The sequence below is a fragment of the Pholis gunnellus genome (genome assembly GCF_910591455.1).
Source record: "Pholis gunnellus genome assembly, chromosome: 2".
NCBI classification, from domain to species: domain Eukaryota; kingdom Metazoa; phylum Chordata; class Actinopteri; order Perciformes; family Pholidae; genus Pholis; species Pholis gunnellus.
The window spans coordinates 5,988,207-6,014,733 of NC_136536.1; the positions used below are offsets into that span (position 1 = coordinate 5,988,207).

The following is a 26,527-nucleotide window of genomic DNA, read 5'->3' on the forward strand; positions in this document are numbered from 1 at the left end:
AGCTGTCCATGCATCCATCCCACTGCTCGGCTTCTGCCTGGATCAGACGGAACTGTCTCTGTGGTCCAGACAGACCAGAGACAAGGAGGTGAGTGGACGGACACTGGCCTCTTTGGGCATTTCGTTTACAGGCACACACTCTTTAATAAGGCAGAAAATCGGAGCCATGTGCAGCGGCAGGCAGCAAAACAGCTGGTGGACTGCAGGAGGCGACCATGTTGCTCTGGTAGATGAACAGGCACCAGCGTGGCTTGACTCAGTGTCAGTGCGGAAGGAGTGGCGCATACACAGCCAGCTCCAATTAAAACAAGATCCTCTCTTATTTTAAAACAGGATTACACGATTTCCTCTTTTTCTCGGTCGCTTCCGAGAGTTCAATGACACGGCGCATTTCTTCAACCCCGACTTGCATGAGCAGCGAGCAAAGGCGCCAGGTTTGAACCCGGGGGGGGGGGGCAACTGAGTTCACAGACGCTGGAAGTGGCTTTGTGTTAACAAACACCCAGCCTCACTCTGACACACGTCTGCTGAGGTTGCATGAATTGATATGTTGCAGGAAGTCCTGATCTTTCATCTGCAGAACACACGCTCACTTAAATCAAAGAAGAGTATTTCAAACTGGAAGTTGATTCATTAGGACACTCGGGAGTATTTAGCTTTGAACAATTTATTAGTTCCAGCGCTTTCTGTCTGACGGACCCAGTGTGCGTTTAATACAACTGACTCACATCTGCTATGTAAACATGATTTAAATCTCTGTTTACTGTAGTATTTTATTCTTGAATCAGCAGGTAGGGATGCGTTTTATGCCAATATATAAACAAAAACTCAGCTTTGATTGAACTCAGACTTTTTGGACTTTGGGCCCGTCTCCCAGGTAACCATTTTGGTAAATAAGAGCATGCTTAGATTCCACGTCCAATCTCTCACTGAGTTCTTTCCTAAATGAAAAAAAAAAGAAAAAGAAAACTGGGAGCTAAGATCATGCTAAAAGGCATTTCTACGTTCATCCAAAACAAGTCTGGAAGTATTTTAAAAACAAAACCCCAGGATAAGTGTTTGGGTGGAGAGCCTTATGCCAAGGAGACGAGAGGCCCCGCGCTGACGGCTCCCAGTCTGCAACATCCCTAAGCCCAATCTCAGGCTTGAGTTTCCCCCAAAGCCCTGCCAGTGGGCTCAGCTGGAATTGTTCATTTCATGGTGGATGGGACCGAACAATCCTGAGAGAAGAGAGAGAGAGAGAGAGTGTGTGTGTGTGTTGATACACTCTTCAGGAGCTGGCTAATGCACCAATCTCAAATCCGTCCTTTAACTCATCACTCCGGCTCCTCTCCTCTGAACTGTGGAGAGACTCTCTTGTCCAAACTCGATCCGCGCATGTCACAACAATCAAAGTGACTGCTAACTGGGGAGACAGCGGGGGAAGTGAGCAGGGTTAGTGCTAAGCCCAAGAAGTGTCTCTACTCTCCTGAACTCCTCTGGGTATGATGGGAGCCGGGTTAACCAGATCATCACTTCCCTGACTCAATCCCACATATCCGGGAGTTAACGGTGGCGGTTAAAAAAAGCGACTAGAATCAAATGTTTTCTGCACAAGTGAAGAGTGAGGACGTTCTCATCGCCGCCTCCGAAGAGTGGCCAACGCAGTTAAAAAGGAATGCGTTTAAGAGCGCAGCGAGCGCTGTGGGGCAAATCAGCGTGACGCTCTTTGATGACTACTTTTTCCCCCATCAGGACCTGGTCAATAATACATCACTCTGAAACCTCCTGTTTGATTAGTCAACCTTGCAACGTGATCCCAGAGGATTACAAGAGCGGGGATACGGGCTCGGCCAGGCGGGGACTCAAGAGACTTTGTGGTGGATGACAGATGACAGATTAAGCTTTTCTGTCAAAAAAAGATTGAGGGACATTCTCAAAAAGAATCTTTTAAAAAAACAGCGTCACAATACAATTAGCAAGCCATTAGCAAAACACCAAACAGTGTTAATTGACGTGAACCGTGAACCGCTATTCTCCAAAAGCCCATTTCAAAGCCGTAATGACTTTTGAGTTATAGATCATGTTACGTCTTTGGGGAAGGTTAAAGCAAAAGGGCATTCATTTCCCTATAGATTGCACAGGGAATTGAGCACTACTGAATCAATACAAACCAAATCAGGGTTGGTCAATAGAAATCAGAGACCCCCAAAAAATCTGTTCTCTGGGCAACATGGGGGGGCTACATGTACGACGCATGATGAATATGAGTAAACATGTAATGATGAAAGCGCAGCCTTCACAGCACGGTGGCTCTCTGTCAAACATCTGTCTATTTCATTCATCCTGCTTGTATTCCTCCCAGTGAGTCACACTCACTCGCTGCATGCGATTGTGGCATTTCCACTTTATGGGCAGCGTAAGAAAACATCTTCACTTGTGTCTTTTAGTTCCACATCGAGGCGAAACATTGTGATTTGGGGTTTGTGGAGAGCCGGAGTATTTGCGCAGATGCTTGCGATATTAAGCTACTTGAGAGAGTTTAACGAAAAATAGCAATGATAAGAGGGTATTTGGGTTTCTGTAGGACCTCAACCAAAACGCATAGGTCATAAATGTGGGGACGGTGGTGCTACAGTGGGGAGCTAATAGCCTTCCTGCATCTGGTTTTCATTCTAAAGAGGATGTGTGTTTTGGATTAAATTAACATTGATTCCTCTGTTTTTCCTAAGACTCTAAAAATCCTTTACAGCCTCGCCATGAAAGAGGTGTGGTGATTAAATAGCATCCCTCTCTTACCTCTGCGAGATAATAGTCGTGACATTTATAAAAGATGTAATCAAGTTCTGATATGCTCCACTTCCTCTCTCCAGTGTGATTTGAGAGGGTACAATGGCTCCCTGTGAGGTAAATTATATAGTGAGTGACATCTCACTCCGCACAGACAGGAGCAGTGTGCTGTGATATTGCATTGCTTCCACCTTGCTGACTCCCTGACATCTTTGTGGGATTTAGGGCAGTCAGAGGAGACCTCGGGAAAAAAAAAAAACAGAGCATCCCGGGTGAGGCGCACTAGGCAGCGTTCTGCTTCACGCTCCGCCGCCTTCTGCCACCGCCCAATGTCATTATGCTGCCAACACATCCAATTACAAGCTGCCGTGTGGCACGCGCCGCAGCAGGCAAACAAAGAAGACATCGACAGGGATGAGCGTGCATTGGCCTAACTCGAGTCCCTGAGCTGACAGTCACACACACACACACACACACACACACACACACACACACACACACACACACACACACACACACACACACACACACACACACCTACCTACTGGCTAAAGAAAAGCTGAGAGCTGAAGTGGCCGTTATGGACACTACCGAGAGTTTATGCGGCGATGTAACCAAGAAAAGCAGCTGAAATAAGACAAAATCACTTGAGCTTTTTTTTTAGAGAAACAACATTGGGTGAATCCAAAGAGAAGCACCTGAAAGATCTGTAAACTGAACTTCTGAGGATCAGGTGAACGTCTCCTCCTCTGCAGCCTCGGGCACATCTGGTCTATAAGGGTTCTGAGGGTCTGACCTCGTCTGGGAACCAGCTGCTTAGGCTCTCCTCTCCAGGGCCAAGGGGACTAATCTTTTCTCAGGGGCCGAAAGGAGCTTAAACCTGGAAGAGGAAGCTGGGGCCTTAAACATGAAACCTCGGCTATACCTCTTCCTCTCCTCTCTTGTGTTTGTGCAGAGGATTATTTCCTTTAGCAGAGCAGAGCGGAGGCATTAGAAGGAGTTAAATTCTTGAGAAAAGATGTCTTTAGAGTCCTTTCAGGTCTCAAGGCAAGAGTTGGATTTGTACTTGACAGCTAAGCCATGCTTCGATTAAAAAAAAAACTTCCACTCATTTAATAATTAATTTGATCGATGTCTTCACAGGATTATGAGGGAATTTCTGAGTCAGATCTCAACCAAGAGGTCTCTGCGCCTTGTGTACAGGTCTGCAGGAAAAAAGAAAACAGGAGAAAAGAAGAAAGCTCTCTCCTGTTTGATTGTGTGTTTCACTATAAAAATGTATATCAAAGTTATCAATGGATGCAACTCTGTTGGATGGAACAGCAGCAGCCACACAACCATACATTGCAATCACACAGCTGCACGCAAGGCAGGAGCTGATCCACGGCAGAGCAAATGATCCACGCACAACTCGACGCCGTTGCTAAATGGCTTGGAAAATAGCCCCGCTTTATACCCCGAGATACAAGTGCATGAGCGAGGAAGACGCACAGAGACAAAGGAGACAAATACAGTAAGAGTGAGAGAAAGAGAGAAACTGAGACACGAGAGCATCAACAAGTCAGTGCAGGTTTATTATCGATCTAAAAGATGTGAGTTTTTGTTCCATTCCACTTTAATCCCAGCATTGAATGCAGTCCATCCAGTAAACTGATACGAGTCCGTTGCCTCGTGTGCCCACATGTAAAAAGCGCCTTCCCAGTGAATCACCGTTAAGTGCCGCTAAGTTTTTCTGTCATCACTTCACCTCGATGCGAAATCCGCTGTAGCAAGTCGCCGGGTTGCTTTCTTCTACAAAAACAGCTCCCAGCAGCTATGAGGGTTAGCCGGCTTTCAATATCAAGTATCAGTGAATGCGGAGGTTGTTAGCGAGAGAGGTGATTTCTGGAGGAGCAGCGGGGTCTGACTTTCACAACAAAACAAAGGAATGTAGGGTGGGTGAATGGGGGAGAAGCAACAAGACAGAAAGATGGCATGGGGAGAGTGTGTGGGGGGGGGGGGTCTATGTTTAGCAGCTCCCAGCAGCAGGAAGATGAGTTTTTTTTCCCCCTTTCATTTCATAACCATTTAAGCGTAATACGTTCTCTGACAGGTTCATATGAATGACACACTGGTGAAATATTAAACCATGGGAAAGTACGGCTGGCTGACGGCTCACTCGGAGCTCTCAGCTCAGGGTCAAGCTCTTCATATATTCACCACTTTTCGTCAGACTTATTAAGTCTCCTTTTTTCTTTTCTTTACATTTGGAAACTACCTGCTATGTGAAATGAGGAAATATCTCATGCAGCAGTCTAATAAGAGCTCAATTCAGCACAGAAACATATATTACCATCCATGATGTGACATTACACATGCAGAGAAAAGAATTGCAACCACATGGGTTCTGTCAGGCCGAGTTTGAAATATGACATTCACAGTTTATGCACGTGTTTTCCTGACAAAAGCCCCTTATTAAAACACCGTTTTCCTGCATAATTAAGTCAGCTGCGGAAAATGTATGTAAAATAATTAGTTTAGCACACACACTGTGTTAAGGGCACACACACTCCCACACATACACACACACACTCACCTAGACAATTGTGCCCATCATGTGCCAAGCGGAAGCCATCATAGCATGTGCACCTGTAATTTCCTGGGATGTTGATGCACTCGTGGACGCAGCCGCCGTTGTATTCAGTTGCACACTCGTCGACATCTGCAGACAGAAGACACACGAGGATGTGAGAGCAGTTCCTTCAAAACGTTAAACAATCAGGATCCAGTTAGGAGTTAGGATGGAGGATGTAGGAGCAGCAAACGGTTAGGTTTTCTGGGGAAATACTCTATTTACTTTCTTGCAGAGAGTTAGACGAGAAGATCAACACCACTCTCCTATACGTTTGTTAAATATAAAGCTGCAGCCAGTTAGCTTAGCATTAAGATATTAAGTTATCTCTCAAAGGAGATTCATGTGCGCATTAATCTGTGCAAGAAAGATAACGAGCATGTTTATCACAATGTTAAATATAGTCTTGTGAAATCCGAGTGCAATTGTGTGGCAATTGAGTGGCCATTTGGTAGAATACAGACGATTAAAATGATCTCTTTTGTTCCATCTCTACTTTCACAAGAGCTCTTATGAGGTAAACAGAGATGAAGCAACAGCTGTGGCAATTAGTTGGTTCACCTGTTACTGATGTAAACTGGGTCTATGCCAGAGCTTCGCTGATATTATGTTTTTAAACTCTTTACACAGATTGCCAAGATTTAATGCCATATTTAATATGTTAAAATGTCACCAGTTTTATGCCAAGACATTACTTTTTCTCTTTGGAATGTTATAGTTGGCAGGACGCAAAAGCCTTTGATTGATCCTTTTTTAGCGGAATGGGACACTAAAAGCTTTCCACTGAGACGCAGAGAAGGAAGTCAGCTGTGACAATCTGCAGCTATAAAAAAAATAGAGTTGCCAATGTACGTGATCAGAAACAAATCATTACGTTAGTAATGACATTATTGACATTACAGGCTGACTGGTAGCCAATACTTAATAAAAGGCTGATATTCACCATCAGGCTGATCGAACCCTGAAGTTCATCAGTCCAAGCAGCTAAAACTGAAGAAATGTGACACATAAACAAAAGCAGAGGCCGGAAGATAAAGAGAGACTGGAGATTGGCATGACAGCCTGAGAGGAGTTGTCTGTTACGGTTACGATGATGGTTGAGGGGCCCGTACTGAGGAGACCCAGACAAGGTGGACCGAGAAACACAACGCACTTCCAGTCAGCACTTACTGGCCCATTTAGGGCCGATGATCCCGGTCGTTCAGCTCCTCTTTGAGGCTGTCTCATTCTGGGCTTAATTGGACTTGACAGCAGAGGGATGGCACTGAAACAAGGAAACACTCTCCTGCTCCCTGCTTCTCCACTTCCCACACATCTCTTGTCATTCCCCGATCACAGCACTCAATCAACCATCACTTTTATACTCCTCTCTAAACCTGGAACATGTAAACAATGGGATTTTTCTCCAATTGCTTGCTGAATTTGTTTTTATCCGACACTTGTCACGTCCTCCTAAGTCAACTCCAAACTTTTGTTCCTTTATAATACAATATACAATATACATATTTGTCTTTCTCAAAAAGAGTTTAATATTCTGAGGCTTTAGGTTTTACCAGACTTTAGATAGAAAGATGAAGTCCTGGACGTATTTCTATGTTAAGAAGACAAAGTAAAAAAACAAAACAATGAATTCAAAATTAAATCAATAAAAAATAATGAAGTAGTAAAAATTTATTTTATTCTTTTTTTTAATCAAACGACATTCATAAATGTGTGTTTTTTGTTGTCATTGGGGTTCATTGTCATATTTTGCCAACTGAGGATGCTCAGAAAAAAACTTTACAGCTTCCTTAAAAAGGTGAAATGTGTAAAAGCTGGGCAAAATTTTAAATGAAATAACATTATCAGCAGGATGTGATACGGTTACAATACTGACGTTATGTCAAAGACGTCACTGTAGTGTCCAGTCTGCCCTCATGAGCTCTGGGATGGCGAAAAAGAGCTGCCCCGGGTGTTTGCCAGGCTGAAGTCACAGGCGGTCTTTGTTTATTGGATTCAATATAAACTGGCAGAAACAAGAAGCCGACTCGTATTTTTGTTTCGTCCTCCCCGTCGCTGAGAGACTAACCTCGCCGGGAGGAGAGCTGGCGGCATCTCCGCTAAACGGCCCTTCAGTTAGCGGCTGTGGCCGCTGATCCCAGACCACTTGACTCCACACCGGATCAGCGGCTGCTGCCGTTAGACCCAGTGCTGCCCGCTGGCAGTACAATGAGGTGCCCGCTGTCACCCCCGGCCCTGGGTTATCAAAACGTGCACGGACCGTACGGGCCCCGGTTAATGGCACAGTAAACACAAAGAAGGATGAATCCCTCTTTTCGTTTCCATCCCTCTGTAGCTCAACAAGACAATACTGTCCAGAGAAACACAGACAGGGAAAATTGGAAGATGCCGACATCAGTGTGGCGATTGGTCCCCCATCACTTACACTGAGAGCACATTAGGGTCTTAAACTGGCCCGCATGAACAGGAGGAACAATTACAGCTAGCAAAACCTGCTTTGATGTCCACATTGGCACCTGTCTATGGTTTTAAGACATTTGAACAAATTGTAAACCTGTCCTCTAACAGCATCAGTGTGTCCCCTGAAGATGAAAACTTGTGCTTCAACTCATACTCATAAAACACAGCTGTTGCTACGGGTTGTATTGAAGCTATCACTAAAGCTAAAAATCAAACATGAACCCTAGACTTTGATTTCTGCTGCTCTCTTTCAACACAAATAGGCTCGGCTCCAATTCAACAGGCGGTCAGACGGCACGCTCCTCAAATGTTACCGCCAGTTACTGAAACGCTTTGTAATACTTCCTCATTTTTATGGACGTTGCTTTTGAATTGTACGGCACAAGTATATCGGCTGACCTTCAGCTCAGTGGAAACCCAACCTCGCACATATTTTTACAATAGATTCAATAAAGCAAACTTTTATGACCCACAGGCAGGAGGCCACGAAAAGCACTCGGTCAAGTAAATGAAAGAATAATAATCGTAAGCAAAAAAGTGACATTGTGAAATATGGTTTTGTAATAATACTAATATAAATTGTGGTATATAATGATCCGGAGGCTTTGGGCACATTGGAAAAAGGCTAGAAAAACAGACTTGTGTCTGACAGTCTGCGAGGCCTGCCTCTGGCTCTGGAAATATTCCTGACTGCTTGGCGGGGCCTCTGACCGCCGTTTCAGCCGCTATCTTAATTCTCTCCCTCCAACATGTGTAGGAAATTTACTGCTTCATTTCATCTTGTCACAAAGGAGCACTCTGCACCTGGCTTTCCCCTTCCTCCGTCCGCCGCTCCCTCCCTCGTCTCTCTCCTCCCTCTTCAGGGAGAGTCTTAAAGCTAATGAGTTATGTTGAGTGAGACAGAAGGTCTTATCAAGCCTGTCACTGGCCCAGGGGGCTTACGTTCAGATGGATAAGGCAAATCAACATGAGAAAAGTTCCCTTTTTTAACTTCAACGTACAGTCAAAGTCCTCCCTGTGCTCTGACAGAGGGGAGCGGGAGTTTGTGCCTCGAACCGCAGCTGGAAATGAGCAGATGAGTCCGTTAAAACGGTTACCTTCACAATGTTTGCCGTCCCCTTTATAGCCCGACTTGCAGATACATTTGTATGACTTCAGGGTGTTCTGACAGATGGCATCGATGCTGCAGTTGTCAAGCGCCTCTGCACACTCGTCCACATCTAGGAAGGAGGAAAGAGGGAGGGGGGCGGTTAGTGGATGAAGAGGAAAACGTTCTCGTTGATGGCGACATAGTTATACGACTAAATACTGATTTTTGGAATTTCAAACTCCATGTGGTTGATTGTACTATATTTCACCACTCAAGAGCAAAAGACCAAGTACAAAAAGAGAGGAAGTTAATACAAATCATAACCCCATGATTGTGAGGTTAAACCGGGCTAAATTAGTGTAATTTGTTCCAAAACTAGGAACTCAAAACACTTGATTTTGCTGCAGTGACCTTTAACAGACCAACTGGACATTTGCCTTTGAAAAAAGGCTCATGACATTTTCAGCAATAAAGTCTTGTACAAAGCATTTTGGTAATCATTAGTTTTGCAGGTATTTGATCAAAAATCCATCCAATACTTGTTCAGATATTTCAGTCTGGACAAACCGACAGACCAACATTGCCATCCCTTTAAACTAAAAGGTGATGAAAACATGCATTTGACATATAAAAATGTAACGTACAGTATTAACTTCAATCAAAATGGGATGTTCAAGCCCAGACTAATGGATCACATTTATGCTCGACCAGTTCTCATAACCCTGAATAACAGATATGGGCAGATGTAAAAATAGCTCTATATAAAAAGGTAACTGGATTGAGTTTGAATTCTAAAAAGAGAGAATGTGAAAAGATACTGGAAATGGATTTAACCAGAAGCATGATCAGGTTTGCCTCATGGAGCCCCTAATCCCACCAAATCCCAGTTAACTAGCCCAGGTGTTTAGGATTACCCCCTGCACACAGGGGAAGGGCAGCTTAACAAGGTTTACATAGCTTCCAATATCCACTCTTATCACAAGCCCTCTGCAGGAGCCGGCTGATCCCACTGGGAAATGACCTGCAACCTAAACCCCTGAGCTTAGCATATTGCCTATATCTGCCTATTCCTGGAGGTCATGAAGTCTGCTGTGGAAGATGGGACGGTGACGGCGCAGAATGCACAAAAGTCCGTTGAAAATCGGTGTCACAGTGTTGAATGTAAAATAGCCATTACAAGGGGTCTCCAACACCAGGAGGACAGGAAGGAGACACAGCTGCCAGGTCAGATTCATACTTATCCTACTCTGACATTTCACTCATAGTTTGCAGAGGTTTCAGGGAAACAATGGCCGTCGTTACACTTGTCTTTTCAATGCGACTTTTGTGATTGGAACTCAGCTGTCTCCGTATACGTGTCCGCGCTCCAATGAGAGCTGCGTGATCGTGTATTGATCGGCTATAAGAAGCGGCTGTAATCGGCGAGATATACACATTTCACTTCCTAATAGCTTTTCCTTTTTTTTAATTTAGACTATACCTGCTAACAAAGCTCTGCCAATTCAGTGATAAACGTATTTTCCTGAAAATGTTGGGTTTTCACGAGCAGCAACTTAACTCGGCTCAGACAGCAGGTCTCAGCTGTGCTCCAGCCACATTTTTTTTTCTCTTCTCGCGTGAGACCCGGTAGATGATGCGACACCTGCCTTTGATACATTGTCCGGATTGTGCCCACATGTGGTCCACGACTCACTTGAGATCCGAACTCAATGCGAGCCAGGCCGCCCCGGCATGTAGTTTGGCTGATCGGATCCCAATGAGAGCAAGATGCGATCTCAAAAGTGTACAGACTTGACAGTTAATGCGTACTGGCATGATCGGATGACAAAAGTCACACTGGAAGGATAAGTGCAACCGCAGCCACAATCAGAACACCAACATGCTCACATGTTAATGGATTTGAAACTGTAACTTCCTGATTTAATTCCAGAGGTAAGAAAACCTCATTCTAAATCATACTGAAATTTGTAATAAAGGTAAAAATCTCGAAGAAATCCAGCCCGGTACAGAGCCCTACTCAACAGCACGTTGTGTGGTTCACTCCATATGTCTACTCTTTCTTTTCTCAAGGATCTATTAATGTTGCTTATTTCATATTAAAGGTTACGGGATCACCAAAGTGCTCACAATTCAACCTGAGGGCAACATATAAATATGCATTACAATCCATCCAATAGTTGGAACATTTCACTAAAAAACAAAAATGTCAAGTTGCTGCTGGCTCTAGAGGAAAAGTCACGGGATCAGCAAAATCAGTAGGATTTATCCCCTGGAGGCAATATTTGCACACAATTTCATCTTAATCCATTTCATATTCAATAATTTAGTCTGGACCAAAGCGGTGGAAAGCCTGACAGGCCGACATTACCATCCTGAGAGCCTCGCTACATTTTCCTCAATATTGTTAAACGTCTGAGTGAAAATGGAGACGTCAAAATGACATGTTAAACATCTGCTTTTCGTCAGCTGATACAAAGGTTGAGCATGAACACTGAGCTGTCCAAATAAAGTGATACCAGCTGAGGGTTTTTTTTCATACGTTTGTAACGTAACACGATTTTGTGTGTTTGTATCGTGTTTACATCTCTGTGCAACATTCAGTAAAGAATATAGCACCTGAGACAGTTGTGGCTCCTCTCTTGCCAAGTTTCCACAAAGCCATTTAGTGATGCAAGAGCTCCCCGAGCCCTGCATCGATTTATATTATACGAGAACAATATAGATTCTCCTTAAGGAGCAGCCGGGGTCTTCCGTCTTCCACGATAAGAGCAGGAGAGGCCGTGTGAGGAAGGGTTTTTCGATAGAGGAGGCATTAATCACAACAAAATATCTGTCTTATTGTCAGGTTTCTTGGTGCCAAATCTCTGTTGTAATTAATTTTCATTATGACAGAATCTCAAAGAATCTCTCTTTTCATCTTGTTATTAATGTTCCCATCTGGAGCATCAGTTCTCTTTATCTCAAGGTTTGCCGAAAATCACTCACTTTAGGGAAGCACACATACACACACACTCTCGTGGTCGAATACTGCGAGTACGATTCAAAGATTGACGGCTAAACACATCAGCTAAAAGGTCAATGGTGAAATTAAAAACACAAATATACAGAGAGTGCAGAAAAACAGTCAATTATGTCGGTTTTCGCCAAAGCTCTGATTTGTTTTTCTTCAAATTTGCATCCCAAACTATTTGATTGTGTTATCATCTCCGCCAGGAGCTCATGTATTTGGTCATGTGTGCATTAGTGAGTGCGTGCATCTCTGTGTCTGTCTGTCTACTGTGTATCTGCGATGCTAGACCCATCGGTCTAATAGTCTAATAGTCAAGTAACAACTGCTTCAGTTCGGACTCTTGTTTCAGCTGTGAATTATGAAATGCTCCCGTCTTAATTTGCATGACTATGTGAGACAACTGCATATATGAACATGTATAAATATCGCTAAGCAAATAACAGTCTGTGAAAACTGTTTTGTCTACAGTGAGAAACCCATTTACCAAGATCTGGAAATCAACCGGGACACAATGAGACAAGCAATTTGTGACTCCCACATTCCCATTGCCTTTGGCGTGAGCTGTACAACATGAAATGAAAACAAATTAAGAAACCCTTGCCCGCAAACTACAATAGCCTGTGTCCGTCAAAGCATTGTCTAAAAAAAAATCCACCCATAAGAGTTACTGGGAGTGTTCCAACAGACAAATGGACGACAAAAGATAATTGTGCTGGTCTTGTTGGAAAGCTAACATGTCTTTTCCGTGGAAATAAACATGTCAGAATCAATAAATTCTTTGTATACTCTTCTGTTCGGTCCAGAGGAGGTTCCTCTGAATGCTTGAGGAAAGAACATGCAGCGTGCTCAGTAATGCTGCCTTGGTAATTGACTCATGCCCAAGATGAAAAGATTCATTCTTTTGTGTTGAGGAATTAAAGTTGTTGGGAACAAGTTAAGGCAGCGGAGGATGAAGCCGGCGCTTCGAGACAAGGATGAATAAACAAAGTCAAAACAACAAAACCAAAGAAGAAAGAGATGTTGGGCAACGCTCCGATGTTTAAACGGTTTCCTCCGGGGAATGTGTCATTTGGAATATTGCTGCTGTTGCAGCTCTCCTCTGGTTCATGCACTTGAACACATTAAAGCCACAAATAGCTCGAGTCTGTTTAAACCCACTGACATGCTCAGAGTTCTGAATTCAATGATTTTGTTGGATGAAAACAAGTCGAGCAATAATGAAGCGTGTTTTCTCTCCTGAAAACCGATTCACTTCATGCTCTATTGTATGCTCAATAAAACTTTAAACTCTGCCGTGTGTCGAACTCCCAAATCCCTAAAAGCATCGTCACATGCTCTTGACTCAGCAAAGCAGACTTTACATTTTTTCAGAGGCGACGGTATATAAACAGGATTTATTAGAATTGTATCACATTTGCTGGATACAACATCCAAATGTCCTCGGAGACAGTTATTAAGAAATTTACTCTGAAAAGCCATGAGTCCGTTTCTTCTAAAGTAGTCCCTACATGTAAGTCAGAGCTGCTGGTCGTGGAGGTGAGACCCTGTCCGAGGTGCTTTTCCTCCCTGATTTATGAGAAGGACCATGGGATAAGCAGTGTATTTAGTTGGGCCGGCTCGAGGGGGTGTTAGCAGGAATAAAACTCAGAGGGCATAGCGCGAGTGTGTGGGAGAACTGTAGGGCCGAAGGCGTGTAGTTCAAACATAGGGTAATGTTTACTTTGAGTGTTGAGACCCTCGCTGTTTGCTTTGCCCCAAACCTGCCCCCCCCCAACCCATCACCTTTCCTTCGGATACAGAAATAGACTGAGTGGAGCTGGGACACCCATAGGTAGTAGCTTTACTCACGCCGACACCAGCAAACTTAAATAATAGTCAAAAAGATATGGACCAAGTGATGCATTCAGTCAGCCAGAACGGTTTGGTCCAACGTTTGAACAGTTGCGGTTTTCGCATCAGAGACAAAACATTCCTGCCTGACAAGAGCAGTTTCAGATGAAATCATTCCTATGAGCTCCTCTCGCGGCAGAGGAGGAAGGGTGCCGGGTTCAAGTCCATAAAAAAGGTGTTCCTCGGATCACAGCGTTTGTCGTACTGCGCATAATTACAAAGGAACAAGTATTGTAATTATCCGTCTTAGAACCACACTTACACTATACTTAGGGTTGTGGTTGTGCAGGATGGGGTTAAGGTCAGGATAATTACTTTAGGTACAGAGCAGCAGAGAGAACACTTCAAAACATCTCCAGACATGTTTTGTCTGGAGATTTCTTTTTCACAAATCAAATAACAACAATTAATTAACTGGCTAACTATTTAATTGTGATGTTTTAAGCTAAAATCATGGCTGGGTCCAGCTTTCAATGAATTACGTGGTTAAAAGTTCTTAAAATGACTTCTACTCCCTCACCCACATCGGAAAAATCCAGAATCTATGAATATGCAAATATTGTTTTGTTCATTTCCAAAGTTTAACCGCTGGGTACAAGACGTCTCCTCCTTCACTGAAGAGTCAATGTTCGACTGGCTTCCAAACTAGTTGAGATCTACCAAAGTTACGCTTGTAGGTTCTCATCTTAAACTCAGATTGAAGTGAGCGCAGAGAAACGTTTCCCCTTCAGCAGATGAATAGGAACTCTGCACACACATCGTTCTGCACAGCTCAAACATCAAAGTAAACAATAAGCTAAACCAAAATCTGATCAACCAAAATCAAAACTGCTCATTTCTTTAAATCAATGTAGCACATTTGCAGCAGATCACATACATTATGAGCATACTGAATGTGTCTACATGCTATTTATGTTACTCACTAATGAGCAGAAGTGAGGACAGGGTTGGGGAAAGGACAGGAACTATGGCTCGGTGTTGCAACGTTATCACAGCACGCTGTGAAAATGTTGTGGATTTTCAAAATGCGCAGGGGCAGCAGAAAGAAAATGTTTTTCATGAAATGCAGACGTCAACATTAACACAAAATTTAGCATCTCCCCCCCCCCCCCACCCTTCTTGCCCAGATCCCCCTCAGCTAATGAAGGGACACACTGTTGGCTGTCCAGCAAGCTTCTAAAAACTTGTGAATAAAAATATCAACTGCTTCCATTCGGGATATTTACACTCATCCTTCACACACTCTAAATGTTTAGGAATCATGACCACTGACTGATCCTGTGCTTTCAGAAACCGTGATCACGACTTCAAAACCCCCGGGTCCCTCCCTGCTTGTGTCCACCAACCATGAAGCCTCAGATTAATCTGAGGCCGAAGGGAAAATGAACAAGAACATGCGAGCTGAGTTTAAGGAGGTCAATGTCATGTTCACATGCTGAAAGACTTTCTGTGCCTTCACCTTGTTTATACCCGGGACTTTTATTCCTTATATCTACTGATTGTCTTTCATTTAAATTTCATTAGTTGCGTATTTTCCTTAAAGGGGCAATTTTACACATGAAGTTCAGATTACGAGACGAGAGAGTACTACTCCCCGTACAAACAGCAGTATAACGTCCTGAAGGGAGATGGAATAAGTTAAGTTTTTCTAAAAAGTTTAACGAATACTTGAGGCTTGAAGTCCGGATATCTCGACCTCTGCTGCAAATATGTTGTCAATTCTTTAGTAACATGCTTCTTGTGAGTCTTGTACAAGTGCAATGGCTGGAGTGCCTCTTTAGTTAGATTAGGGCTTAAACCGAAGATTATTTTCGTATTTGAATAATCTGCCGATTACTTTCTCGACGAGTGAAGCGACCATTCAGGTTCGCGTGCCCGTTCGGAACGAGCCGATCGCTTGGCTCCCCGACTTGCTGCTTGCAGACTTGTTCTCAAGAACCGCTCATGACTCAGTGACTCCGGGGCAATGAGGAGTTTGGTTGTGTTGTGCGTCCAAATTGAACCAACTCTAACACGGCACATGCCCGGCAATACACCCGCCAAGTGTGAAGCAGACCCTCAAGAAATCCAGACATGCACACTTTCATACATACAGACAGACAGCGATTCCTAAGTTTAAAGTTTGTTATTGGTCTACAAACATTACTTTATTTATACAACTATAATGTAAGACCAAGAAAATCTGAAAATTCTAACATTTGAAGACGTAGAGCTTTAACATTTTGGGGCATCTGATTTATATTTCCACGTGCATAGTCTTTGTGAAATAAATTCCTTAAGATTGTATTCGTTCATTCATTCATCACTCATTTCACATATTTTAATCAAAACCAGTGCCAAACTCCAGTCTATTCAACCACATTGTTATATTTGAATGCACAGTCACAGCTTCCTCTATCAAAGGAACTCGTTTCCCCTCTAGAGATTAATAAGGTTTTCTAATCCAACCTACTATAAATTATGTAGTAGTGGAAATAGTGACCCTTTAATATTCTACGATGTTTCATAAAGCAATATATTCAAGATCTTGCTCAGCTTCTGAGTATTGCTGAATTAGATCCTACAACTGTCTGATTCTGTAATATGCAAACACTGATATATAACTGATGCGTATTTGGGTTGTTCAACACATTCAAGGTCTTCATATCTGCTTCTTCAGTCTGTTGAGTCTGGAGCCTGCAGAGTAAAGAGCAAGCGGACTCACCTTGCTCCATTCGTAAAAAAAAAAGCAAAAAAACTCACATTTCTCAGGCTCAAACGCTCTAATTAAGTAATGGGGATTTCTTGTTATTTTGATCATAGACCCAGCAGCTGGGGCTGTGCCTTCCCTTTAGCATGTGTGGCCTTAAGGGACTATGACTCACAGACCTCCGGACCACCTCCAGAAGAAAAACACATATTACAGTAATTAAGTGAATCATAGAGTAATACTGAGAGAGCGCAGAGAGAGGCTGTCATGACAGACTAAGTGTCAGAGGTCTAATACATACCACACTGAATAATTGAGCATAACTTGTAAGCGTTTCCCAGAAGGAGCCGAAGTGACAAGAAAGTCATTTGTACCTTTCAAGGGATTTTTCACCCTTCTTGGCATGTGTCGTCCACCGTTAATGACTTCTTGGCCTCATGCAGCATATTTTATATACGGAAAGGGTGGCACTGAGTCCAGCTGTATACCTTATATTTATACAACCAGAGCTAACTGACATGACACTCTGCCCTCGGCACACAGCAATTACATTCATTGGCGGTCGCTTTAACCAGATACAGTACCAACCCTAAAGATGGCAATGTAGCAATTACAGCAGAAGTGTGATATTTTTAGTTGTTTCCTGTCAAACTGAGGTATAAAGTGAATGGTTCTCTGTGTAAACTTGGAAGCAGACATTAACTACAAAAGCTCAGAAATGGGAAGTTCAGTGGGCTGGAACTGACTGGATACATGCTTCGTTTAAATGCTGTGAGACAGCGTAATCACGTAATGCTAACATTTCACTCACACAGACGTATCAAGTGGTTGATGGCCTCTCCATCACTGCTCCAAGGGTATTTCAATCAGACTGCGTGAGGGGAAATCTTCACATGAGGGAAAAATGTGAGGGAAAGTCTGGGGCAAAACCTTTTTTCAGATTTTCCTGGGACATATTTGCCACTGAAAACGCATACAAATCAGTTTTAATCTATCCAATTGTTGGATGTAGGGCTGCAACCAATTATTATTTTCTCTATCAAATTATAGATTCATCACATTTTGTCTATAACATTTTGTCAGAGCCCAAGTTAACACCTTTTATGTCTCGCTTTGTCCAAACAACAGTCCAAAACCCAAAGATATGAAGTTTGCTATCATGTATGACAAATAGAAGCCTCAAGTCAAGCCTCCTCTGAAAAGCTGAAACCTGCAAAAGTTTGGCATTTTAGCTTAAAACATTGCAATTTAATAGTTGCCGATTAAATTATAATGATTATTATTAAAAACTAAAATAAATATTGAGAGATTTCAACCTTGACAAAAGCCTTTTCCCTCCATGTAGACGTCTCTCAAATGGTCTTCCTGCTGCAGAGTTCCCCTAAAAACGTGTTACTGGCTAAATTCAAACTGTACCCTGTGATTAATCAGTGAAGCACAATGTCATGTCTGACAACTCTAAATATGTTTGTATAATTATAAAAATATTAGTGTTGACAGTTTTTATCATTTAAAAAGAGTTAAAACGCTCTCTTCCACTTATCTAGCCTGCTAGTTGACGCAAAGCATGTCCCCATCCGTATACAGCAACATGACACAATACACACTGCTTTATACATGGAACTAGCTTTCTGTTCTTTTTGGATATACATTTTAATTACTTGGCCACCTGGCCAATGCTAGTACATGTGAACGACACACGTAATACCACAGTATGTCAGGTACTGTGATCATTGGAGAAGATTAAGCTAAAAAGGACTGAATGCCTGCAGAGCTACAATCAGTAGTTGATGAATTGTTTAGTTTATCAAGAGAAAATTAATCAGCAACTATTTTGTTGATCAATTAACAAAACAAATGATCTGATTCCAGCAATTTGAATATTTTCTTGTTTTCTTAGTTCTGTGCCAGTAAACTGAAAAACGTTGTTGGACTGTTGGCGGAACAAAAGTAATCTTAGAACATTACGATGTACTCTGGGAACTTGTGATGGGCACATTTTGCAATTTGCTGACATTTTATAGACCAAATGATTAATTGAGAAAATAATCGGTAGATTAATTGATTATAAAAGCAACCCTTAGTTGCAGCCCACATACCTGCATGATGGACGGTGTAATGATTTAAAACACAAAGCCAGGAACAACCAGTGCTTGCCAGTAATCAACAGTATAAACTATTACAGTCTGCAATAAATATCTATCTGGCGTTTAGCGGGGGTGATTAAATACTGCAGAGGGTCATGTGTTTTTTTTCCCCATGCCTTTGTCCATTGAGGAAGTCTCATATTCATCAGTGAAGTCATCCCCCTTTCTACCCAGAATGCATTGGCCAGAACCCACCAAATAAATAACTAGGCTTTTTTTTTTTTTTCTCATCTGGATTCCTTGATGTACTGGGTTGGGTTTTTCCATTACTAAGCAGAATAAGAGCATTTCCTTTCACTTCCAGCAGTCTCTAAAGCTGGCGCTCACCATCAGGAATGTAAACACACACAGTCTGTAAACAAGGCTCTCTCTGACCCCCAACCCCCCTCCAACAACGCTGACCACCGCAGACCGGCCTAATGACGTCCCTCGCTGACCCCCCCCCCCCGAACGCTCAAAGAGAGACGCAGCCCCATTATTCAGCCGAGAGGTCACAGAGGGGAGCGGGGAAGAGGGCGAAAGAGGAGGAAGGATGGTGGAGCGACAGCCGCAGGCCCAAGAAAAGTACAGAGACTGATATGACAGTCCCACTGATATCTTCTCCTGAGTCACAGTATCCCCAATCAGTGAGTAATGGAACAGAAAAAACAAAACGTGGGCTGAGCAGAGGGGGGGGGGGGGGGGGGTTAGAGGATTAATGATGAAGACGAGCCACCGCAGCTGGCTGACGGACGGCACTGAGGCTCCTCAGCGAGCCATCAGCGGCTTGTGAGGAGGGCTCTGGAGGTGAGTTTAAGACTGTGGGGTCAGAGTGCCGTCAACACTGACTCCATCCTCCCCCGAAACCAACGGGGATGTTGTCAGCACAGTGCCGCATCTGCACAGAGAACAAAGGCCACTGACAGGGTGAGAGGGAAAGAGAGGAAGAGATGGGAGCTGGAGAGAAGAGTTTTTCTAATTTTAACCACAATGCCGCAGTTGAGAGAAGCATCACAGGACTCATTTGGAACATATTGTTCCGATTAAAGCCTCGCTAAATAAACAAGCTCTCTGCACTCCTTACTCCTCAGTGTAAGGGTTCGAATGTTCTTCACCACTGGACACTGGTGTTGCACACAAAGCAGTTGTTCTCGGGGAAAGTTTGGGTGATTCAACTACTCCTCCTCCTCTATTGCATAGCAAATCAACAGCCCTGCAAGCATTCTAAATGAGGTGACGGGTAAACAGTGGTCGCTGTAGCTGCTGATAAGGTGATTTTCTGCGAGAGAAAGGGAGAAAAGGTACCATGACAGAGCCATCTCAACAGCTGGTGGGTTCCCCCGGGGGGGCAACATTGACTGGTTAGGTTCCGTCTGGCTGTGACCCATCATTCGTACAGCATACAAAGTTTATTAATTCCTTACATGCATGCAGATGATGAGAAGAGGCAGTTATTAAATATAATTTGATGCAAACTGAAGGAAAAGCAGAAATGATGATCATACTAACGTAGTAACGTGGAGATGCCGTATACCAGCAGACCTGCCAATCACAGTTATCCCGCCATAAAGCATACTACACTTTATGGTCTATTATACTCTAAATGGACCATCATTTACTAAATGAACATCATGCTGTATTGAAGGAGACTTGAAACTAGAGATTGAGACCATAAACTCATGTTTACGATGTTTACTGAGGTAATAAATCAAGTGAGGAGTAGGGTAATTTCCTCATAGACTTCTATACAATCGGGTTTCTTTTCGGAACCTGAGGAGTCGCCCCCTGCTGGTCAGTAGAGAGAATGCACGTTTTAAGACTTTTGGCTTCTCTCGGCAGAACCGGAGGTTGCTGGCTGCTAGTAACGTGTCGTGTGCCTGCGCAACCACAACCTCCTGGCCAGTGAACGAGGTGGGAGGCGGGACTACACTACAAAACATGCACAATGCTACAGTCATTCTCAGCTGCATGCACAAGTGTGTAGTACTGTCACTACCTACTGCGGCCGATCAATAGGAGCATCCTAGGTGGCATCAATCTTGTCATCTAACTCCAATAAATGGATATCTTACAATTTTGCGCTATATTTAAATTAATGCTGGAAGCCCTTTATGTGATGGTGATACATTGGTAATGTCATAAATAGAAATGCAGTATAGAACTTTAGCCTTGCAACAGAGTGGAATAAAAAACATATTTATCATTTCAACAAAGAAAGACAGTCTAGCAAATATGCAGCTTTATTACAAAAACTATTTCCAGGAGTAACGGATACATTAAATGCTAATCATTTGGAAAGTGCACTTATTGAGATTCTAGCTTGGAGACCTTGAGTGGGGAAGTCACATTTCTTGAGGCCAGAATCTTTAACAGTCTGTTGCAGAGAGGAAAATGTCTTGGTTTTACATTCCAGTGGCGAGGATGAAAGTGAGCAACTGTCCAGAACGAGGGCCCGCTGAATCGCCATGGGTCACAGCTCGCACCAGACAGCTTCGACTTTACATGTGCCTGTAAACACGGAGCTCGATTTGTATGTAGCTGCCGCCTGCCTGCCCTAAAACTAAACGAAAATATGTGTATCAAGCTGCAGCTTGGCCATGGAACTAAAGAAAATAAATAGGCACAAAAAAAAACTTGAACCAGTCCGTTTTTTTTTAAAGAATTCTCTGTCTATCACGGAGCCTCATTTTGAGAAGTGAAAACACTTCTGCACTGCTAAGTGCAATCATTAATATCCAGTACAAAATCACTCATCGCAGTCAGACACATTCACTTGTACTCACAACACACCCATAGATCAAAGTCGTTTTTCGTGATTCATACCCCATTGCTCTTGGACAGAATTGTTATCAAGTGTTTCACCACTCAAGTAATGCCAAGATAATAATCTCTCGGCTGCTCTGTAACAACATGTACAGCGGTGTTGGAGCACCACTTGTCAGGCAGATGCTTTCTGAGTGTGTCTGCTGAGTGGTAAAGTGAAGCCGGATTGATCCCCTCCACCCACTCATCAGCGAGTGACCGAGGGCTAGCCCGAGGCTCAACCTGCAACACTCCGGTCATAACGAGAACACAACTGTCTGACACGGCATACCTGCTGCAGAGAAAGAGAGAAGACAAGAGAGTACATTTTGTTTGTGGAAAGGGGCATGTATCTGTTCGGAGCTCATCTGCTTTAATTTAGTGAGAAGTAACGCGTAGGAGAGACTAAAGAGCGGCATGTCACTTAAGTAAGCGATTAAAAAACGCAACGTGCTCAAACACAAAGTCCTTAAAGTGGCAATTTTTAAAGAAGACATTATGCTCATTTTCAGGTTCATACTTGTGTTGTGGGTTTCTACTAGAATACATTTAAGGTACCATGTTGTAGAAAGAGACATTTTCATGTCTAAATAAAAATAAATCTATGTTTTTTAACATTAAAGCATGTAAATATTTTAGTCTTGGATGATTTTGAATTTCTCTTTGTGTGAAAACAATGAAATTGTGCTGAAGTTTAGCAGTCTGGAGTCTTTTTGTTGATACATTTACTTTGAGTTTTCAGAATTGTGTACATGGGTCAATTTCTTTTGTGGAGAAAAACTGTAAAACAGCATTTTTTTCCTGGAATGTCACTAAAGACACCCAGTTTGTAATACTGCAAATACTGCAATACTCTCATCAGTGGGCCATAGCCTCAACCACCACTGTGTTACCTCCTTCAGCGATAGTGACTTAACAGACATTTATTGAAATGAAAATCTTCAAGATTGCCAATTAAAGTCAATTGCCAATGTGTAAGTCTTTTTTTAAGTCTTTTTTTCCCCCTGGCTGACCTGAATGCATTTTCCATTCGCCGGCTGTTAAAAATTACATTGCCAAAAAATTGTGCTCCGGTACCTTTGGCATGCAAATAGAGACTTTTGCGTCTGCTTGTTTTAAAAAAGGCACATTCAGTCTGTGAGGGGATAAGAGTAACAGCTCGACAAACACCACTGCGGGAGCTCGTCAGGAGTACGCAACGCAGAAACCGTACAGCCTGACAAACGAGAGTGAAGGTGATGAAAGAGGAGCGCCAAAGGAGTGACACAAACTTAGAGCGAAGATGACTGGCCATGGTCAAAGAAGACAGTGCTGCAGTCTATGTCCACCCGTCTGTCTTTTTCTGTCTTGCTGCTAAACAGCGAACCTTCAGAGAAGTTCAAGGCCATGGGCAGAAATAAAAGCGCCATTAAAATGGTTCATTTATGCGGCTCCACATACAGTTTCAAAGAGCGGTCCCAACGACCACAGACACGGCCTATACACTCTCTCACCATCCCAATTACACATATATACACACACACACACACACACACACACACTGACACTTCCATGCTTACACAGACCTGCGACATATCCAGCTTTCTGTCAAGTAACACATAATGGGCTGGACAAGACCGGGGAAAGCGACGAAGGGGACAGAGGAGAGCTGTGCACTGTGACTGCTTTTTTTGGTTTTTTTGTTGTTGCAAAAATATAAATAGCGCACGGGCTGACAGCGAGCTTTCTGACACACTGGGTGTAATGCAGCCGTTGCTTATGGCTGACAGAGAAAAAGCACAGCTACTTCATTAAGTGCAAAGGAAAAGAAAGCGGAGGACAAAGCAAACAAAGCAAGAGTTGGGTGAAAAAGGAAAGGGGTGAGTGAGTGAGTGTTGGGGGTGGGTGGGTGATGGAAGGGGGGGGGGGGGGGGGGATTCTTCTTCTTCCTTTCCTTCTCGCTCATAGTGGAGACTCGGGCAGCATCTCTATAGGTAAGCTTCCCCGTCACTCGGGCCTCACATTGCCAAGGCTGCTCGGTTCCCACAGTGTGTCCGGGCCTGGATCGGGCCTTCCTACACGCTCAGGCAGCCCCGCGTCTTTAGACCCCCAGGCCCCGGAGCAGAGGTTACACCAACACAACCAGCCACAGCAGCATGTCAGCCCCACACCAACCGTTGCCTTGGTGCCGCCGCATTAACGAAGAGCTCCCGACTCCGTTCGAGGGAAAGTGATTTGCCATGACGTGCATGGCTCCCCTCTCTCCTTTCCTTCTCTTTTTCCTCGCTTGTTGCTGCTCGCTCACTGAGAAACCTGCTCTCTCTCTCTCTCTCTCTCCCTCTGTCTGTCTCTGCACCCTTAATCTCTCCTGTTTTCACCCGGTCTCATTTTTCCCTTCTTTGTCATTCTCTCCACCACATCCTCCCTCATTCCACTGCTCCCTCGCTCCCTTTTTTCTTCCTAGAGTAATGACCGAGGCCTGAAACACTGTGCCATGATTAGACTGACTGATGAAAGACAAAGGCTCTTGTCGGCAACATCTGCATTGAATAAATATTGAGATGACAAATTGTGCATTTATTTTATTTTTTTTTAAGTCTTCATCGCTCATCCCCCTCCAGTTTTTCCAAAATGGTTCCCAGCTTGAAGACGTGTCCGTGCCACAGAGTTGCCACCAAACATCAAACGCAATATTTATTTTCAGTTGGGGCACAAAATATGCTCACAAATAACTCCGGAGCCAAACACAAGAGAGCATGTCGCTGCCGAGCTGCTCGCCTTGCACCGACAAACAGGAAACGGAGGAGAAGCCCGAGCGAGCGGGTCGTCCACGCCGTTTTCGCTTGGCGACCAAGAAACAGGTGCACGCCGTGGCCGACCCTCGAACGCTCACGCAGCAGCATTCCACGCCACAGGGAAGTGTGTAATCGATGTTGTGGAAAATAAAGTGAGAAAAAAGTAGTTCTAATTGCAAAATGTAAATATTGAGTTTTCCCACAAGTGGGGGCAGACCACCCAGGATGCAAAATAGTCACCCACCCCCTTTCCCCTTTTTGCCTCGTCGACCGCCTGAGAGATGTCTTTTTGTGTGTGCGAAACATCACCGGCCACAATCGACACTCACACAGAAAAAAAGCGTTTCTTTTGCATATACTCCTGGCAGCTCTGGCTTGGCATTTGCATTGTGGGAAAATGAATTGGGTGAAAAAAAAAAAACCTGAAGGAGAAAGGCTGAGGGGATCACAAATTGAGTGTGTAACACCGTGTCTTTCTTGCTCCCGTAAGGTGCCGGGGGTTTTAAATTCAGGCTGCCCTTGTCTGGTCTGAATAATTTCTCACAAGAGAGGAGAGCAAGAGGGCAGCCAGCTGAGCAGGCCGGCACTGTAGCTGCAGTGTCTGACAGACAGAGACTCCTCCGTGTGCGTGTTACAGGCCGGTGTCAAATACTTGTCAGGACCGTGGCAAATACCTCCCGGTAGTCTCACTACAATCACCTGCAGGATCAGATATGAGACAGAACTGTTCACACTGATGATGCTGTTTGAAGATCAAAGGCAACAGAGAACTCTCAGTCAAACTTAATTCAAGCCTTTTTATGTGTTCCCCCTTTTTTTCCGCATTAACACAAACAACTGAGTGTACGGACAACAAAAAAAGAAATGAAGTGATTGCAAAATGAGTCAGTGGATGAACAGAAGGAGCCTGCTTGAATCAAACAGAGTAATCATTTGATCAAAACTTTGCTTTAAAACCTCTAATATCCCAAATACTCTTCTTTTTCTACTTGTTTTAATAAGCCTACATTAAAGTCCCATTCGTTTAGACAGCTGATCCAAGTGTCATCACTGCCGGCTTTCCAAAAGCATCCAACAAACCTATCATTTAGGTACCAAACCGATCAGTCCCAGCCATCAGGAGTAAAGAAAAATTTGCTTTTTTTTGACGTGAAAACTTACCTTGACTGGTTTTACTTCCTGAAGCGGACTGCTGGACAAAGGCGACCAGGCAGAAACCTACAAATCCAAGGCTCGCGCGTATCATAGCGTGCATATACATGTTTAACTTAACAGCTACAGTCGGAACACGAACACTTTCTGAGATCTACGATGCGCGCGAGAGCACATGCAGAGGGTGTGTGTGCGTGCGGTATAAAGGTCTCTAGTTATTCCCTCTGAGCACCCGCTGGTAGGACACCGCGCGATCCTGTTTCCTCTTTGCGCCTCGCTTATACGAGTTTCAAGTGATCGGGGTTGAGGACAGCCCGGCGGCGCGGAGCGGAGGAAGGCTTTGCTGTTATCATGTTTCGAGCCAGACCGATGTCAATTTAAGAAAGGGAGCGAGAGAGAGAGAGAGAGAGAGAGGAAAAGAGAGAGAGAGAGAGAGAGAGAGAGAGGGAGATGGAGCGGGGAGTAGACTGAAGGGGGAGGAGAGAAGAAGAAGAAGCGTCCGCGCTGCGCTCCGGACTCCTCTGCTGCTCCTTCTCTTCTCTGACTGGCCCTCACCGTTTCCTTTTTTTTCCTTCTTTTTTTTTGTTCTGCAGGAATTTATTACACGCACGCACGCACGCATACACACACACACACAGGTGCTGGTCGGCGAGAAGGTGGACCGGGGTCTACCACGTGCTCGGGCTGGCGTGGTCACCTGGCCGGTGTCACCTGCGCAACAACAAAAAAAAGTCCCTCACCTCGGCGGGGTGAGAAGCAATGGCTGAAAGAGGGGGGGTGGGGGCCAAGAGGGCGGATGGGTTTATAAAGGACTCAGATGGGAAAAGTAATAGCCTGGAGATTGCATTTTGTTCTTAGCTCGTGGAGAAGCTGCAGCTCATCCAGTCCGACTATCGAACCAATAAGACGCCCATTTTCAACGGGTCGTGGGGTGCAGCGTTGACGTGATGGTGTCTGCTGATGGAAGAGGAATGTGTTCATTAAAACGGTTAGTTTTAACAAAAAGTCTATGAGTGATCCAAATAGGAGTAGATGTTCGATGGCATTCTTAAAACTATTTAATTCAGGGGGAGATTACTTTATATCCTCAATGCCTACTGAATGGAGTTAAAAGTTCAACTGAGAAAAGCACTAAATTGCATATTTGAAAATGG

At 43.8% G+C, this 26,527-nt stretch overlaps 1 protein-coding gene across 2 annotated transcripts in view; it reads right to left on the bottom strand.

The window, feature by feature from the left end:
- Positions 1–25,676, bottom strand: part of scube3 (signal peptide, CUB domain, EGF-like 3) — a 68,620-nt gene extending 42,944 nt beyond the window's left edge. For both annotated transcript variants that reach the window (XM_079176495.1, XM_079176494.1), the window contains exons 1-3: positions 25,383–25,676; positions 8,938–9,060; positions 5,345–5,470 (exon numbers count right to left, since the gene is read on the bottom strand). In XM_079176495.1, coding sequence (XP_079032621.1) covers positions 5,345–5,470; positions 8,938–9,060; positions 25,383–25,482 — 349 coding nt within the window. In that variant the 5' untranslated portion in view covers positions 25,483–25,676. The remainder of the gene's footprint in view (positions 1–5,344; positions 5,471–8,937; positions 9,061–25,382) is intronic.
- Between the last annotated feature and the right edge of the window lie 851 nt (positions 25,677–26,527).